The sequence below is a fragment of the Panthera uncia genome, chromosome A2 (assembly GCF_023721935.1).
Source record: "Panthera uncia isolate 11264 chromosome A2, Puncia_PCG_1.0, whole genome shotgun sequence".
Classification (NCBI taxonomy): domain Eukaryota; kingdom Metazoa; phylum Chordata; class Mammalia; order Carnivora; family Felidae; genus Panthera; species Panthera uncia.
The window spans coordinates 61,790,476-61,807,130 of record NC_064816.1 but is presented as its reverse complement, the minus strand read 5'-3'; the positions used below and the strand labels follow the sequence as shown (position 1 = coordinate 61,807,130).

Genomic DNA, 16,655 nt, shown 5'->3' with positions numbered 1-16,655 from the left:
CTGTCCTCAGTGGCTTATGCTTCATTCATTGATGTGTTTGCATCAAGTGCATAAGATGTATTTCTGTCGTAGCGCTGCTCCCGTTAAGTGACTCCTTCCAGCTGCAGAAAAGCTGGGCGCGATTCTCTTAAACACGTTGCGGCCATAAATGCTCATAGGTGGTGTCACACACTCTCCTGAACTTGGGTGATAAAACACAATCTTCCAGGCTCAGTGCAGCACAGAAGTCAACCTCCTCTAAGGTGGTTTCCTCTGTTCTTCCCACGAAGCTTCTCTCCGGGGCTGCGAGGTCTTACTTTCGATCCCACCTGGTGCGTGTGCACTTCCCTCCCAATCAAGCGCCATCTGTCCATCAAACACCGGCAGCTGACATTCGACACCAGGATGTCCTCGGCGGGTGGTCGTGCGTCCCACTCACTCAGTTCCCACCGCCTGCTGCCCAGGGCTGGCCCGGGTGCTGAGCCTCACGAGGCGGCCTCGCTCGGCCCGCCAACGCGCACTCAAAGGGAGGGGCGCGGGCGGGGGGTGGGGGGCGGTCCGCGGTGCTCCTCCCGCTCCAGAACCTTCAGCAGGGCGCTCCCCCTCCCCACAGCTCCCCGGGCGGCGCCGAGGTCCCCGGGGCGCAGCCGGGGCGCTGCACGGCGGGCGGCACCGCGCCCCAGAGGTTGGCGTCGAGGGACGCTGGCCACGCGGCCGGCCCGGCCCCGCCCCAGGCCCCGCCCCGCGGAAGCGGCGACCCGTCCTTCCGGCCTCCCTTCCGGTCCGGGCCGGTGGGCGCGCGCCGCTTAACGACCTTCTGCGTCGACGGTCGGCAGGCGGCGGCGGCGAGTGGATGGAGGCCTCGGGCCCCGGCCGGGCGCGGCGGGGCTGGCGGCGGGCCCGGGCCGCGGGCTCCCCGCTCTCCCGGGCCGCGGTCGTCCTCCTGCTCTCCGCCTTCGTGGCGCGGGCGTCCTCGTCAGGTGAGGCGCCGGCGCCCGGGCGGCGGGCTCCCCCCCTCTCCTCCCCGGGTCACGTGCGCCCGCCGAACCGAAGAAACTCCGGTACCGGCCAGGGTGGGGGGTGTGTTTTCGTGGAAACCCGCGGGGGAACGCGCGTTTGCGCGGGGCAGCGGCTGACTCCGTACAGGCAGCAGGGCTCCCGGGTTTGAAGTCAGATGGGCTGTGAAGCAGCTCCCCGATTGGCCCCGGGCGGTTGTCGGCCCCACAGGGGGTTGGTTGCACACGGAGCTTTGTGATCATCCGTGGTCGCGGGGCTCCATCTACTGGTTTTAGTCGTAAAACGGGGGAGAGACTGGGATGTTCAAGGGTTTGACGTGTTCCCGCCGCCCTTTGTCGCCCTCTTTGTGCCCCAAGAAGTTCCATCCTGTTTTCAAAATGTTATTTCGGTTATTGGCCAACACAAAAGTGAAGCGGGAGTTTCAGCCAGTGTCCTGTAACTGGAAAGGTGGTGGCTGCGTTGTTTAGCCTTCAAATGTTGGACTCTTTTTTTTTTTTTTTTTAATAAAGTCTCTCCCAGAATCGAATAATAAAAAGCACAAAAGGGAGTTCCTTAAAATGCTACAAGTTGTACAAAAGAAGAGAAATGAGAAAAGAAGTCCTCCAGGAATGTAATTGTAGAGGGACTGTGGAGGAAGGCATGGGCTAAGGAGGAGAAAGGAAAGAAATGGAGTGAATAGACATTCCGAGGTATTCCAAAGTCTAGGCGTCAGGGCTCCTAAGGTTCTAGGATATGTAAGGAGTAGTCCGTAACCTTTAATTACTCAGTAGGAGAAGGATGCTTCTTGACCCTGACCCCTGGTCTTAATGCTAGATGTGATGGGGTGTGTGTGAGCTACCTGTTGATCCCATGACAAGATCAGACCTGAGGATAGAATAAATAGAACAAAGCAGGCAGTGTCTAGTATGTAAGCTCTGAATAGAAAAGACTGATATTTACATAGCATCTGATGGTTTGGGTTCAGCCCCTACAGTAACTGTAAATCTGCAGTTCAGTCCCATTTTGCAGATGAGAAAACTGAAGATGCTAGAGTTTAAGGTGCCTTTCCTAAGACCAGTAAGTGGTTTTCTGACTTTGAATATCATACTTGTTTCTTTGCACTCTCCTCCCTCTCTGTTAAATGTTTTTGGGTATATGCCTTACTGCGTTTTTTTTATAGTGCTCCTACGACTTGATCAGTGCACACTATTATGCCCATTTGCTCATTCAGCAACGACTGAAGAATATCAGAATATATTGTACACAACTATTATTATTTAGTTTGTACCATGTGCAAGATGCTTGGTACTGGTTCTTCATAGGTTGACACAAACATAGGTTCTACCATCGATGGAGTCTATAACAAGAAAAATCACATGTGTACATAAAGAACTGTAATACAATGTACAGTGCGTGTCATTGAAGAGGTGCTGGTGATGGAAGCGAGGGAAAGTAAGTGATCAGTACATACAGGTTTCAAGGAAGAGGGACTTGTGATTTGGGTCTTGAGGCGTGGGGCATTGGGACTTTAAAAACAGAGTTTTCTGAGTGGATGTAGAAAAAAACCAGGGATGAGATATAGTAGGGGGAAGCAGCGAGTAGAGTAATTTCGCTGGCATCTCTTCAACCGAGATCAAATATACTCTACTAAAGAATACCCTGGAATTTCTAATGAAGCAGATTGCTAATCGTTTGTTTTTGTTCTTGATAGTTGGATATTTGATTCGATTACCAAGAGGTTTTCGCTTGACCCAGGATACAGTGAAAATAGTGGGATCGTCAAATTTTCCAGGTATTAACGAATAGATGTTCAGTAATTTTAAGAAAGTATTTATCATTTGTTTAGGTTTTATCAATCTCGTCCAAAAGGCTAATGTTGTCCAGACACCCTAGTCTCCTAAGGCTCTTTTCCTTCTATGGAAATGGATTTGAATTGTTTCCATATAGTTTTATTCATCCAGGTCTGATTCTGTTTGCTGTGATTGCTTAAGTGGGCCAAGTATACTTATTTCTAGAAGTCATGTAATTAAAGTTGCCTATAGTGTTTCTGCTTGTTATTGTATAATTTTAGCCATGATATTAAATGTATGCAGTTCAAATATGCTACAGTTTTTTCAGTTGAAAAGGGTTTTGGATTTATAAGCCTTTGCAATAGTCACATAAGAAGCATAGCAGCTAAAACTTTTTTTTTTTTTTAACTGAGGTAAAGTCACATGCCTTAAAATTCCTCCTTGGAAGTGTACATTCCAGTAGCTTTTAGTATATTGACAAGGTTGTGTAACCATCAGCAGTATGTAATTTCACAACATTTTGGTATCTCCACAAAGAAATGCCGTGCCCATTAAGCAGTCACTCTCCAGCTGCTGGAAACCACTAATATCCTATTAATTTGCCTATTCTGGACCTTTATATAAGTGGAATCATACACTCTGTGCTGCTTTGCATCTGGCTTCTTTTACTTATTATAATGTTTTTGAGGCTCATTCATGTTATAGAAAGTATCCACACATCATTGGTTTTTGTGGCTGAATAATATTCTATCCTATGGATGCACCATGGTTTCCACTTTTTGACTATTTTGAATAATGCTGTTACAAACATTCCTGAAAAGTTTCTGTGTGATCACGTTTTAAATTCTTAATATACACCTGGAACATATGGCAACTCTATGTTTATTTGAGGAACTGCTGAACTATTTTTCAGAGAGTCTTCATTATTTTACTTTCACATCAGCAAGGTATGAGGACTCAAATTTTACAGCATCCTTCCCAGCATTTGTTATTATTCATCTTTTTCAATCATAGCTAACCTAGTGTCTGTGAAGTGGGTTTTCATGTGGTTTTGAGTTGCATTTCCCTAATGTCTAATGATGTTTAAGATCTTTTCATGTGTTTAATGGACGTTTGGTTATCTGCTTTGCATAAATGCCCAAGTCCTTTGCCCATTTTTTAGTTGAATATATATATATATATTTTTTTTTTTTAATTGAGTTGGAAGAGGTTTTTTCTTTTTTTTCTTACATTCTGGATGCTAAACCCTTGTTAGATATTTGATTTACAAATAATTTCTCCAATACTATAGATTGTATTTTCTTTTTTTCCTTAGTAGAATCTTTATTATTATTTTTTAATATAATTTATTGTCAAGTTGGCTCAGGTACAGTGTATACAGTGTGCTCTTGGTTTTGGGGGTAGATTCCCGTGATTCATCAGTTACACACAACACCCAGTGCTCATCCCAACAAGTGCCCTCCTCAATGCCCACCACCCATTTTTCCCTCTCCCTGACTCCCCACGTCCACCCTCAGTTTGTTCTCTGTATTTAAGAGTCTCTTATGGATTCGCCTCTCTCCATCTCTGTAACTATTTTTTCCCTGCCCTTCCTCCATGGTCTTCTGTTAAGTTTCTCAAGTTCCACATATGAGTGAAAACATATAATATGTCTTTTTGACTGACTTACTTTACTTAGCATAAGACCCTCCACTTCTATTCACGTTGCTGCAAATGGCAGGATTTCATTCTTTTTCATTGCTAAGTAGTATTCTGTTGTCTATATAAACCACATCTTCTTTATCCATCAGTTGATGGACATTTAGGCTCTTTCCATTTTTTTCCAACATAATTTGGCTATTGTTGAAAGTGTTGCTATAAACGTTGGGGTACATGTGCCCCTATGAATCAGCACTCCTTTGGATAAATTCCTAGTAGTGCTATTGCTGGGTCGTAGGGTAGTTCTAATTTTTTGAGGAACCTCCACACTGTTTTCTTAGAGCGGCTGCACTGTGGATTGTGTTTTCACTTAAAAAAATTTTTTTAAAGATTTTAAATTTTAATTCCAGTATAGTTAACATACAGTGTTGTATTAATTTCAGGTGTACAATATAGTGATTCAACAATTCTATAAATTATTCAAAACCTATCAAGATATGTGTACTCTTAATCCCCATCACTTATTTCACCCATCCCCCCAATGCACCTCCCTCTGGAAACCATCAGTTTGTTTTCTATAGTTAAGAGTCTGTTTTTGGTTTCTTTCTCTCTCTCTCTCTCTCCCTCTCTCTCTCTTTTGTGTAGTTTTATGGTTTTATTAACACAAACACGATGTGCACACAAGTTGTCTATTCATTTTCTTTGCTGCACAGACTGGCATTGGGATTTGTGACTCTGATGGCCAGCTGGGCTGCTCTTTCCACAATGGCTTTGCCATTCTTAGAAGAGACATTGGGAGCAGTTTCTGCACATAAGACTAGTTGCACGTCAGCAGCTCTTCAAGCTCCTTGACGTTGTGGACCAGGAACTTCTGGAAGTCACTCCAGTGTTGGGCATCAGGATCTGGCCCTTGAATCTCCTGCACACCCTGTCCCGATCCCCTGGGTTTCTGCTATTGCACTTCATTTTGACATATCAGTCTGACTGGTGCTGGATGAACTTCATGGTCCTCTTCTTAACGATCTTGGGCTGCACCAGGGGTCTGAGGGTGGCCTTGATGACTGTGCCAAGGAAGAGTGGGGGGAGGGACTTCTTTGTTCATTTGTAAGCAACCCAAATGACCGTTGTTAGATGAATAGGTAAAGGAGATGTGATACATATACACAATGGAATATTACTGAGCCCTAAAACAGAATGAAATCTTGTCATTTGCAAGGATGTGGATGGAGCTAGAGAGTATAATACTAAGTGAAATAAGTCCGTCAGAGGGAGAGTCAAATACCATATGATTTCACTTGTATGTGGAATTTAAGAAATAAAGCAAACGAACAGACTTTTTTTAGTTTTTTAATAGTGTGCTTTAAAGCACACATCTTAAACTCTGATAAAGTCTGGTTTTTATTTTTTTCTTTAGTACCAGTGTTTTCAGTGCTATATCTTGGAAACAGTCCTCTAATCAACAGTCATAAAGTTTTATTTCTGTATTTTCTTATAAGAATTTTATAGTTTTGGCCCTTACATTTAGGTCTTTGATCCCGTTTTGAATTAATATTTGCATATGGTACGAGATAGGGGTCAAAGTTCATTCTTTTGCATGTGGACGTCCAGTTGTTCCAGTACCATTTCTTCAAGAGACTTTTCTTTCTCTGTTGAATTTTCTTGGTGCCTTGTTGAGTAGAAGTTTGCCATAGATGTATGAATTTTTTCTGGACTCTAAATTCTATTTCATTGCTAGCGGTCCTTTTGCCGGTACTATGCTGTCTTGATTGCTGTTTTGAAATCATTAAGTGTGAGTCATTCAAATTTGGTCTTTTTCAAGATTGTTTCGGCCATTCTGGGTCTCTTGCAATTCCATATTAATGCTAGAATCAGGTTGTCCATTTCTGTAGAAAAGCCCATTGGGATGTCAGTAGGAATTGCATTGAAAGTGTAGATCAATTTTTGTAGCGCCACCAGCTTAACCATATTCGTGAACGTAGGGTGTCTTTCCATTTATTTATTCTTCAGTTTCCCTCAGTGATGTCTTCTAGCTTTCAGTGTACAAGTCTTGTGCCGCTTCTGTTAAATTTATTTCTAAATGTTTTATTCTTTTTGATGCTGTTGTAAATGGAACAGTTTTCATTATTTAGGTTTTGGATTGCTCATTGCTATTATGTAAAAATATAATTGAATTTTTCACATCGATGTTGTGTCCTGTCACCTTACTGAATCATTTATTTAGCTCAATTTTTTTAGTTGGTGGGGAAGTCATTTCTTAGGATTTTCAGATAGAGATAGTTTTATTTTTTCCTTTCCAATATGGATGCCTTTTATTTTCTTGCCAGTTGCTCCAGCCAGAACCTTCCGTTCCATATTGATAATAGATATGTGTGTCTTAGTCCTGATCTTAGGGGGAGGGAAAGGTTTTAGTCTTTCACTATTAAGTATGGTGTTAGCTGTGACTTTTTAAAAAAATTTTTTTTGTTAATGTTTATTTTTGAGAGAGACAGAGACAGAGCATGAGTGGAGGAGGGGCAGAGACAGAGGGAGACACAGACTCTGAAGCAGGCTTCAGGCTCTGAGCTGTCAGTACAGAGCCTGACGCAGGGCTCGAACTCATGGACCATGATATCATGACCTGAGCCGAAGTTGGACACCCATCCGACTGAGCCACCCAAGCGCCCCAGCTGTGACTTTTTTGTAGATGTTATTTATCAGATTGAGAAAATCCCTTCTGTTCCTAGTTTGTTGAGTGCTTTTATTGTGAAAGGGTGTTGCATTTTGTTAAATGCTTTTTCTGCATACATTGAGATGATCGTGTGTTTTTTGTCCTTTATCTTACTGACATAATGTGGTATTACAGTGATTGATTTTTGTATTTTGAATTAGCCATGCATTCCTGGGATAAATCCTGGTTTATTATGAAGCATAATTCTTTTTCATGCTGCAGGATTGGCTGCTACTATTCTGAGGCCTTTTATGTCTATATTCTTAGGGGAAGCAGTTCTATAGTTTTCTTGTGTTGTCTTTGTCAGAATTTGGCTTTAGGGTAATAGTGATTTGATAAAATGAGTTGGGACATGTTCCCTTCTCTTCTAATTTTTGGAAGCGTTTGTGAAGTATTGTTGTTAGTTCGACTTTACTTGTTTGGTGAAATTCGCCAGTGGATTCATCTGGTGCTGGGCTTTTCTTTATAGAAAGAGTTTTGATTACTAATTCAGTCACTTTCCTTGCTTTAGGTCTATTCAGACTTTGTTTTTCATTGTTTCTGGTGAGAAATCAGCTCATTTGAGGACCATATGTATGTAACAAGTTGCTTCTCTTGCTGCTTTTAAGAGTCTGTCTCTTGGGACTTGGGCAGATGATTATGATGTGTCTGGATGTGGATCCCTTTGAACCTGTCCTAGTTTGAGTTCATTGAGCTTTTTAGATGTGTTGATTCATGTTTTTCATCAGTTTGGGGGATTTTGCCATTGTTTCTTCAAATATCTTTATGCCTTTTGCTCTCCTCTCTTCCATGGGACTTTTATTATGTATATACTGGAGTGTTTGATGATTTCCCACAGGTCTCTGGGTACTGTTCATTTATCTTTATTTTTTTTTTTCCCCTCTTTCTTACACTGGATACTCCCCAATTGATCTGTCTTGAGGTTTATGGATTCTTTTTTCTGCCTGCCTACATCTGCTTTTGATTCTTACAGTGAATTTTTCAATTCAGTTATTGTACTTTTTAATACAGAATTTCTTTTTTTTTTTTTTTTTGATAACTTCTGTTTCATTATTGATAATCTTTGTTGGGAAAGAAGACATTTTCATACCTTTTTTTTTAGTACTTAAGACATAATGTTCTTTGATCATATTTAAAATAACTGTTCGGTAATTCCAAAATTTGGGCTTCCTCAGGGACAATTTCTATTGATTGCTTTCTTTTTTTTCCTACCTATGACTATATCTCCCTGGTTTTTGTGTGGTTTTTTTTTTTTTATGTTTCATATTTTTGGTTAAAAACTGGACTTTTTAAGTAATTTAATGTGGCAACTCTGGAAATCAGATATTGATGTTGTTGGTGTTTGCTGTTGTTGTTTGTATGTTTAATGACTTTTCTGAACTAATTCTTTACATTTTGTGTTGTTCGTCATGTAGCCACTGAAGTCGATGCTCAGTTAGCTTAGGCCAATCATTGGATGGAGATTTCATGAACACCACAGCCAGTCTCCTGGTCTTTGCAGAGGCTCTGCGAGCTGGTTGGGGTACACCCTAAATATTAGCTAGCCAGAGCGTCAATTTCAGCCACACATTAAGAACTTAAGTTCTTGTTCTTGACTGAGCATGCTGAGTCTTAGGCATGCACCCCCCACACCCTGCCCTCTGCCCCATGCATGCATGTATGTGGTCTTCTGCTTTGCTAGGAATATGTTAGAACTTTCAAGCTCCTGTGGATGTCATTTCCAGCTTTTCCTCATAAGCTTATTGGTTGCCCTGCTGTTTAACCCAACTGTTACCCACTGCATCAGGCATTTATAAAGTTAAATGAAACTCCCTAGTTGCTTTTGAAAAATACTTTTTGGGAAAAGGCTTTTTATAGTGGTTGCGCTTTGCATTAGATCCAGCAAAGACAGCCTTGTAGGAAACTGCCAGAGAAGTCCAATAATGACAGTTCTCTGGGAAGGAAGCATAGAAGTCTCGCCAACTCTGTTGGCCTTTCTAGTGGCTAACAGGGTGCTGGTTCTTACAGTGATTGGTGTAGCAGTGGGCAGAGCTAAGGCAGAGCTAGGGAGGGGGATGATAGGAATAAGGAAACTTACAGTGCTACCAGCGCACCTGGATCCTGCCACAAATCGCCACACAGTGGTTGGATTAAACAACACAATTTTATTGTCTCCCAGTTCTGGAGGGGAGAAGTTCAGTCACAGAGACAGGGTTGATTCTGCTTGAGGGCTGCGAGATCTGTACCAGTTCTCCTTTCATGGCTTGTGGGTGGCCATCTTCTTCTGCCTGTGTCTCTTCACATCACATCCCCTCTGTAATTTGTACGTGTGTCCAGATTTTCCCCTGGATAAGGGGTATTGGATGAGGCTTGCCGTAATGACTTCATTTTAACTTTATTACTTTTCTTTTTTTTTTTTTTAATGTTTATTTATTTTTGGGAGAGAGAGACAGCAAGCAGGGGAGGGGCAGAGAGAAAGGGAGACGCAGAATCCGAAGCAGGCTCCAGGCTCTCAGTTGTCAGCACAGAGCCCGACGCGGGACTCACACCCACAAACCGTGAGATCATGACATGGGCTGAAGTTGGACGCTTAACCGACTGAGTCACCCAGGCACCCCTAACTTGATTACTTTTCTAAAGACACTATGGCCAAATAAGTTCACATTCTGAGAACTTATTCTGGTGGTTAGAGCCTAAACATATGAATTTGGGGAGAGGCATAATTCAACCCATCATGCCAAAGATTCAGTTGTTTTTCTTGAGTAAACTTTTCATGAGTTGCTTCAAGTCTTTGAGTAATTTCCAGAGCTCTGAAAATGTTGATCCAGACAATTTCTGTCAGTTTTTGTATTACCTTTATGAAGGGGATAATTTTTAGAGTTCCTTACTCTGCCATTTTCACTGATATCACAACTTTTTATCACAGTTTTTGTTTTAAAACTCTAATTTCTAAACTTAAATTGTAAAACATGTATCACTGATTTCTTTTTTATTGCTTTTTAAATGGGGTATGATTACATTTATTCTTAATAGATGGACATTTCAGTTCAGTGTGGATTTCTTATAGCACATAGATTATTCTACAATGTTTTACTACTTGTGCCTACATCTTTATTTTAACATTTTTTTGTTTTTGAGAGAGATTGAGAGAGAGAGAAAGTGAGCAGGGGAGGGGCAGAGACAGAGGGAGACACAGAATCCGAAGCAAGCTCCAGGCTCTGAGCTGTGAGCACAGAGCCTGATGCGGGGCTCGAACCTACTAACTGTGAGATCATGGCCTGAGCCAAAGTCAGACACTTAACCGACTAAGCTACCCAGGCATCCTATAGAAAAAAATTGCTTAAAATTTAACAGCAATTAATGATAAAAAACAAATAATTTAAGCATACAGGGAACTTTCTTAACCTATGGAAGAATATCTATATCTAATAGCTATATTCAGGGGAGACTGGTTCAGTTGGTTAAGGGTTGGACTCTTGATTTCAGCTCAGGTTTCATATCAGGGTTGTAACTGTTGAAGCCTACTTAAAAAATGAAGGAGTGAATGAAGGAGTTCGTGAATGAAAGCTGCATTCAGTAACCATCACACTATATGGTGAAACTTGAGAGACCGTCTCAAGTTAGGCAGAGTTTTGATTCTTAGATACAACTCTTTACTGTACTGGATCACAAAAAGCTTTGTATTTGGTGAATCAGTGAAATGTTGGCATGCCAAAACCGTTTCTACTCATAAGCTGACTTATGAGTAAATTCAAGATAATTGAATCTTTACTGTGTTCCTTTTGTATCTCCTAAAGAATATAATTTTGGCTTGTTTAATGATCAGGATTCTTTGAATTTTAAAGCAAAGTGGGAAAAATGCTTAATAAAATCAAAGCATATATTTATTTTTTGACTTTTTAATCACATTATAACTTTCAAATTCAGTACTTTGTATCACATCAATGTGAATAGTTATTTTGCTAATATAAACAGATTTATTGGTTCCTTTCAGGTTTGGTGTCTTTGCAAAACAGATACAGTCTAGTATAGACTAGCTTTAATACTTTGTAATTAAAATAATATCCTGAGAATAAAATAAGTTAGTGTTATGAACTCTGCATAAAAGCCCAATGCATTATTTTCAGATTGGTAAACCCGCATACACCCCCAAATATAATACATGTGTATATTTTTGAGTATTAGTGATCATATGGAATGCAGTGAAATTTAGTCCTTATCAAGTAGTTGCAGTTACCCAAAGAAAAGTTATAAAAACATGCAACGCAAACTACAAAAATGTGAGGCATTATAGAGCATAAAATGATACAAAATATTATTGGAACATTTTAATGTTGTATTTTCAGTGAAAGTATACGTTATGCTTCATCAAAAGAGTCCACATGTGTTATGTGTAACCCAACGACTGCGAAATTCAGAACTGATAGATCCATCATTCCAGTGGCATGGGCCAAAAGGAAAAATTATTTCAGGTAGGCTTTTGTTTCTATTATAATTCAATGGATATGTCTGAAATATACTCAGAACACAGAATAGTCATATCTCATATATATGTATATGTTTCCTCACTTGTTTTTTCCTGTGATTTCCCTTTGGAACAGTGCAGGTGGTATAGACATTTTTCACACATCTTAATCTGAGATAGAGACACTTGATGACTGTTTAAGAGTTTGGGGAATTCTCTGAGCACCTATATTCCACAAAAATGTTACTTTTTAAAAAGTTCTTAGAGCCATTTTGGTTTCTTCATTCAGACTTCTGTTAGTCAAGTGTGTACGAAGAAGCAGATATAATTCTGGTTTTTATTGACAATACAAATGAGCCCTTTGAGCTGCAGATTTATAAACATGGTTTTGTCTTAAACAGCACCACGTAGGGACAGCTCAGGTCTTTACTAGTAGAGTTTTTACATTTTTTGATCTTATGTTTCTTTCTGACTAACAACCATACCAATGTGGATTATATTTGAATTTAATTTCAATATTAGAATCCATTAAAAAAAAGATCGTATTTAGCTTTTCATACTTTGGTATTAAAAACATGCATTTAGATATACTTCATGGTTTGACCGTGATTGTGTATTAATGTATGACTGGTGCTGTGCTTACGAAAGAGGAAACTTAGTAAATCAGTTACTCATCCAGAGGAGAAGACAGACTCGAGAGACACTGTGAATGGTAGCTTTATGGTTTCAATAAATTTTTGAGGAAACAAGATCTTAATCTCACGAAAGTATTTTTGTTCCACATAGAGATTACTGTTGGTATGACTGGTCTGATCAATATTTTCTCCATTCAACTTCTTTTGTTATTTTGAAATGCATTATCTTTTTTCTAATCTTTCATCTGCTGGTCTGTTTTTGCAGTGTAGTTTAAAAAATATAAATCAGCTTAGCTGTTCTTGTGTTCAGCCTTGCTAAATACCAGCTTAATGAATTTTCATCCTAACTGTGTGTTCAATGAAGCGCTTAATCATTTTCGCATACCATCCAGGAAGTTGTCTTTATTGCTCTGTTTACATCTGTTTACATTTTCTTTTTTCTTCCTTCCTTTCTTCCTCTCTTTCTCTCTCTCTCTCCCTCCCTCCCTCTCCCTACTGGTATTTGGAGTGAGTGCCTGTAGACGGAAACCTGGGGGTTTATTTTGTTATGGTGGTTGGGGCAAAGCATTATATTCATACCAAGACTTGGCTGAGGAAACATTCATAGGAAATACTTGTTTTGTAATATGTTTTAATTCATGTTTTTATATAATTGAATAATCTTAGCCGTACAGTTCTGAACTATTTATGCTGATTCTGAAGAAGCTCAAGGTTTAAATAGTTACTCCTCTCTAGGTGAGATGGTTCTTCAGAGTGAAGTACTCAGCTCTTAGTGAGAAGTACTCAGCTCTTAGTGAGTGCCTGCCTGGGGGCTGCGCTGTGCTAGGCTTTGTGTAATGTCTCTGCCTCATTGTACTAACATAGTAGGAATGGATTAGCAGAGATCAGTGACAAAAAATCCCAAGAGATCGGGCACTTAATAGAAATCAATGAAATGGGCCAGGTATAGAAGCATCCAGTACTGATGATGTGATCAGATTTTATTTTTACTGCTCTGTGATAGTAGCACATTATGTAGTACAAGCGTGGAGGTTAGTATATTTTACATTTGGTGTTAAAACTCCATAAGTTCAAAAATAGAAGCATTTAAGTATTGAATTGTTCTTTTACAATTTGTTACTCCTTTGATTCGGAAATTGAAATCTGAAACATTTTCTTCTCTAAGATGCGTTGCCAGTCTTGTAGTTTATCTTGAAAAGTATAGTATGTGATTGAATTTTGAGTCCTGCAACTAAGAGCAATATTTTATTTTACTCACTTTCATAATGGAAAATAGATGTTCAGATGTGTAGTTATTTCCAAGTAAGGATAAAATCATGTTAGTACAGTGTTTTTTTGTTTTTTGTTTTTTTATTTATAAAAACTATTCTCAGGAAATTCTGGTGTTGACATCATCATCATATTTGAGATTTCAGTACAGGATCACATCATAATTCACTGTCTACCAGTTTGCAGGCTCATTAGTTCTATCATTATCATTTCAGAAAGATCTGGAAATGTCTAATTTTCCTAAAGCTTGAAAAATGGAGAATCTTTTTGGACACTTATGAATATTCCAAAGATAGTTTCCCTAAAAGTTAGCAAAAGAAATCATGTAATTGTGTAATTACTTGCACATGCCCCTGGAGAGAAACACTCCGATTGTTTAGATGGGTTGTAAAATATAGGGGACCTATGTTAGATTTGTTCGGTTCTCCCCCCACCCTGTCTCCCTACCTTCTCTCCCTCTTTCTCTTCTCGCCCCCACTCCTCCTCTGTTTGTCTTCCCATATTTTTTATTCACAAACAAAATGCATTTTTTGCAAAAAGACTTGTACGTCTTACCCCAACCCTGATCCCAACCTGATGAATTAACTCTTCTTGGTGGGTGGACTTCCCCACTTTTCTAAATATATCTAAGCACATACACACACGAGTTTTACCCTGTAACTACACTCTTATTATTCTTCTTGAGATTGAAGATGACATTCTATCCTTCCGTACTATTTTTTATTGAATGAATCACATCATGTGTACAGATGTACATAAGATACATGCAAGTCACGATACGGTAAAACAGACATCCTAGAACCTGCAGGATACACCGTTACGAAGACCGTTGCACTCCTAATAAGATGCTTAAAAATCCCATTTTTCTGTCCCCAAACACTGGTCAGGTAAACACTACTGTGAACATTTACAGAATTATTCCCTGGCTTTTCTTTATGTGTTTGTCATGTGTATAAATATACCCCACAGACACGTTTATCCATACTGACCGCCCTCTGCAGTAAAGTACAGTCATTCTGTCCATTTTGGGTGTGAAAAAACTGAGGCATTGAGAGAATAGGATGCTTACTGAAGTCCTGGGCCTCTGAAGTTCAGCTTCAGAGTTCACAGATACAGTCTAAGTGAGGGAGGAATGGGATTTTGATTTTCCCTTTTCATCATTTTGTGAGTTTTTGGTTTTTTGTATCTTTTAAAGAATTTGCCCAATTTAGAGTCTTCTTTCAACTTGTTGAATTTATGTGCATAAAGTAGTTACGATACTGTCTTACTTTTTTTTAATATATTCAGGATCTATATGATGTGCCCCATTCTGCCTGATGTTGGCTCTGTCTTTTCTCTTTCATTTTGGTCTCTCTGGATACAGGTTTAAAAATTTTACCAGTCTTGGGATGCCTGGGTGGTTCAGTTGGTTCAGTGACTTCAGCTCAGTTCATGATCTCAAGGTTCCTGAGTTCAAGCCCCATGCCAGTCTCTGTGCTGACGGCTCAGACCCTGGAGTCTTCTTTAGATCCTGTGTTTCCCTCTCTCTCTGCCCCTCCCCTGCTCGCACTCTCTGTCTCTCTGTCTCTCTGTCTCTGTCTCTCAAAAATGAATAAACATTTTAAAAAAATGTTCTTACGAGTTTTTTCAAGGGACCGGCTTTTCGTTTGATTTATTTTTCTCTCTTATTTTGTTATTTTTTACTTTCACTGATTTCTGTTTTTATTTTTATTATTTCCTTTCTTCTGTTTGCTTTGGGTTAAATTTGCTTATCTTTTGTTGCTTGTAGAATTCTGGATTGACAGTTTATTTCTTTCAGCATTCTAAAGATGGCCCTCTGTATTCTTTTTGCTTGCATAGTTCCTAATGAGAAGTCTGCTGTTATTTTATCCCTGTCCCTCTGTAGACAGCATGCCATTTTTTTTCTGACTGAATTCAAGATTTTTTTCTTTGCCTTTCATTTTCAGTGATTTGAATTTTACGTACCTCTTTTTTTTTCTTTGTATTCTGCTTAGTGTTCTCTCAGCTTCTTGGATTTTTTTTTTATTTTTTTATTAAAAAAAAATTTTTTTTAACATGTATTTATTTTTGAGACAGAGAGAGACAGAGCATGGATGGGGGGAGGGGCAGAGAGAGAGGGAGACACAGAATCGGAAGCAGGCTCCAGGCTCTGAGCCATCAGCCCAGAGCCTGACGCGGGGCTCGAACTCAGGGACCGCGAGATTGTGACCTGAGCTGAAGTCGGACACTTAACCGACTGAGCCACCCAGGCGCCCCGATCAGCTTCTTGGATCTTTAATTTGATGCTTGCTGTTAATTTTTGAAAATTCTCTGCCATTATGTCTTCAAATATTTATTCTTTCCCATGCTGTCCCTCCTCTCCTTCTGAGATTTCTATCACCTATATGTAACGCTCTTTGATATTATTGCACAGCTCTTGGGTCTTTCTTCCTGGTGGTGGTGGTGGTTTATTTTTTCTCTTTGAGATTCAGATTGGGTTGTTTCTTTTGACCTATATTGAAGCTCATTGATTCTTTCCTAAGCTGTATCGATCTTTTTATGTTTTTGTCCATTTTGTTTTGCTTTTAGTTCTGGCATTTTCATTTGATTATTTTTTGTAATTTCAGTTTCTCTGCTAAAATCTCCCATCTGGCCTTGCATATTATCTATGTTTTCTATTCAATATTTTAATACTTTTGTCATTGTTATTTTAAATTAACTGTCTGATATTTTTGACATATATGTCACTTAAGAGTCTGTACATCGCCTGGTATTTTGGAAATATGTCTTACTTTTCTGTATGTCTCCTTGTTTTTTGTTAAAGTTGGAAATCTTGAATAAAATAAGACTATAGATAGTAAGGATTTTTATGCTTTGAGATAAATACCTTTTTAAAAATAGCATTAATGGGGCGCCTGGGTGGTTCAGTTGGTTGAGCGACCGACTTCGGCTCAGGTTGTGATCTCACAGTTTGTGAGTTTGAGCCCCGTGTCGGGCTCTGTGCTGACAGCTCAGAGCCTGGAGCCTGCTTCTGATTCTGTGTCTCCCTCTCTCTCTGCCCCTACCCCACTCATGCTCTGTCTTTCTCTGTCTCAGAAATAAATAAACATTTAAAAAAATAAAAAAAAAATAGCATTAAGTCTTTAGTATTAGAAGTTTGTGTTAATCTAGTCAAGAATTTATCTTGGTTTAATATTGGTTGTTGCTGTGGTTATTGA

At 39.6% G+C, this 16,655-nt stretch overlaps 1 protein-coding gene across 7 annotated transcripts in view; it reads left to right on the top strand.

Moving 5' to 3' along the window:
* The first annotated feature begins 774 nt into the window (after positions 1-774).
* Positions 775-16,655, top strand: part of ZPBP (zona pellucida binding protein) — a 114,829-nt gene continuing 98,948 nt past the window's right edge. For 4 of the 7 annotated variants that reach the window (XR_007459959.1, XR_007459958.1, XM_049641270.1 and 1 more), the window contains exons 1-3: positions 777-959; positions 2,687-2,767; positions 11,436-11,561. Coding sequence is in view for 5 of the 7 variants with exons in the window: in XM_049641270.1 (XP_049497227.1) it covers positions 833-959; positions 2,687-2,767; positions 11,436-11,561 (334 nt within the window). In the remaining 2 variants the exon portion in view is untranslated. Of the gene's footprint in view, positions 960-2,686; positions 2,768-11,435; positions 11,562-16,655 lie in introns of all 7 variants that reach the window. The other 3 variants (XM_049641273.1, XM_049641268.1, XM_049641269.1) reach the window with 3 other exon arrangements.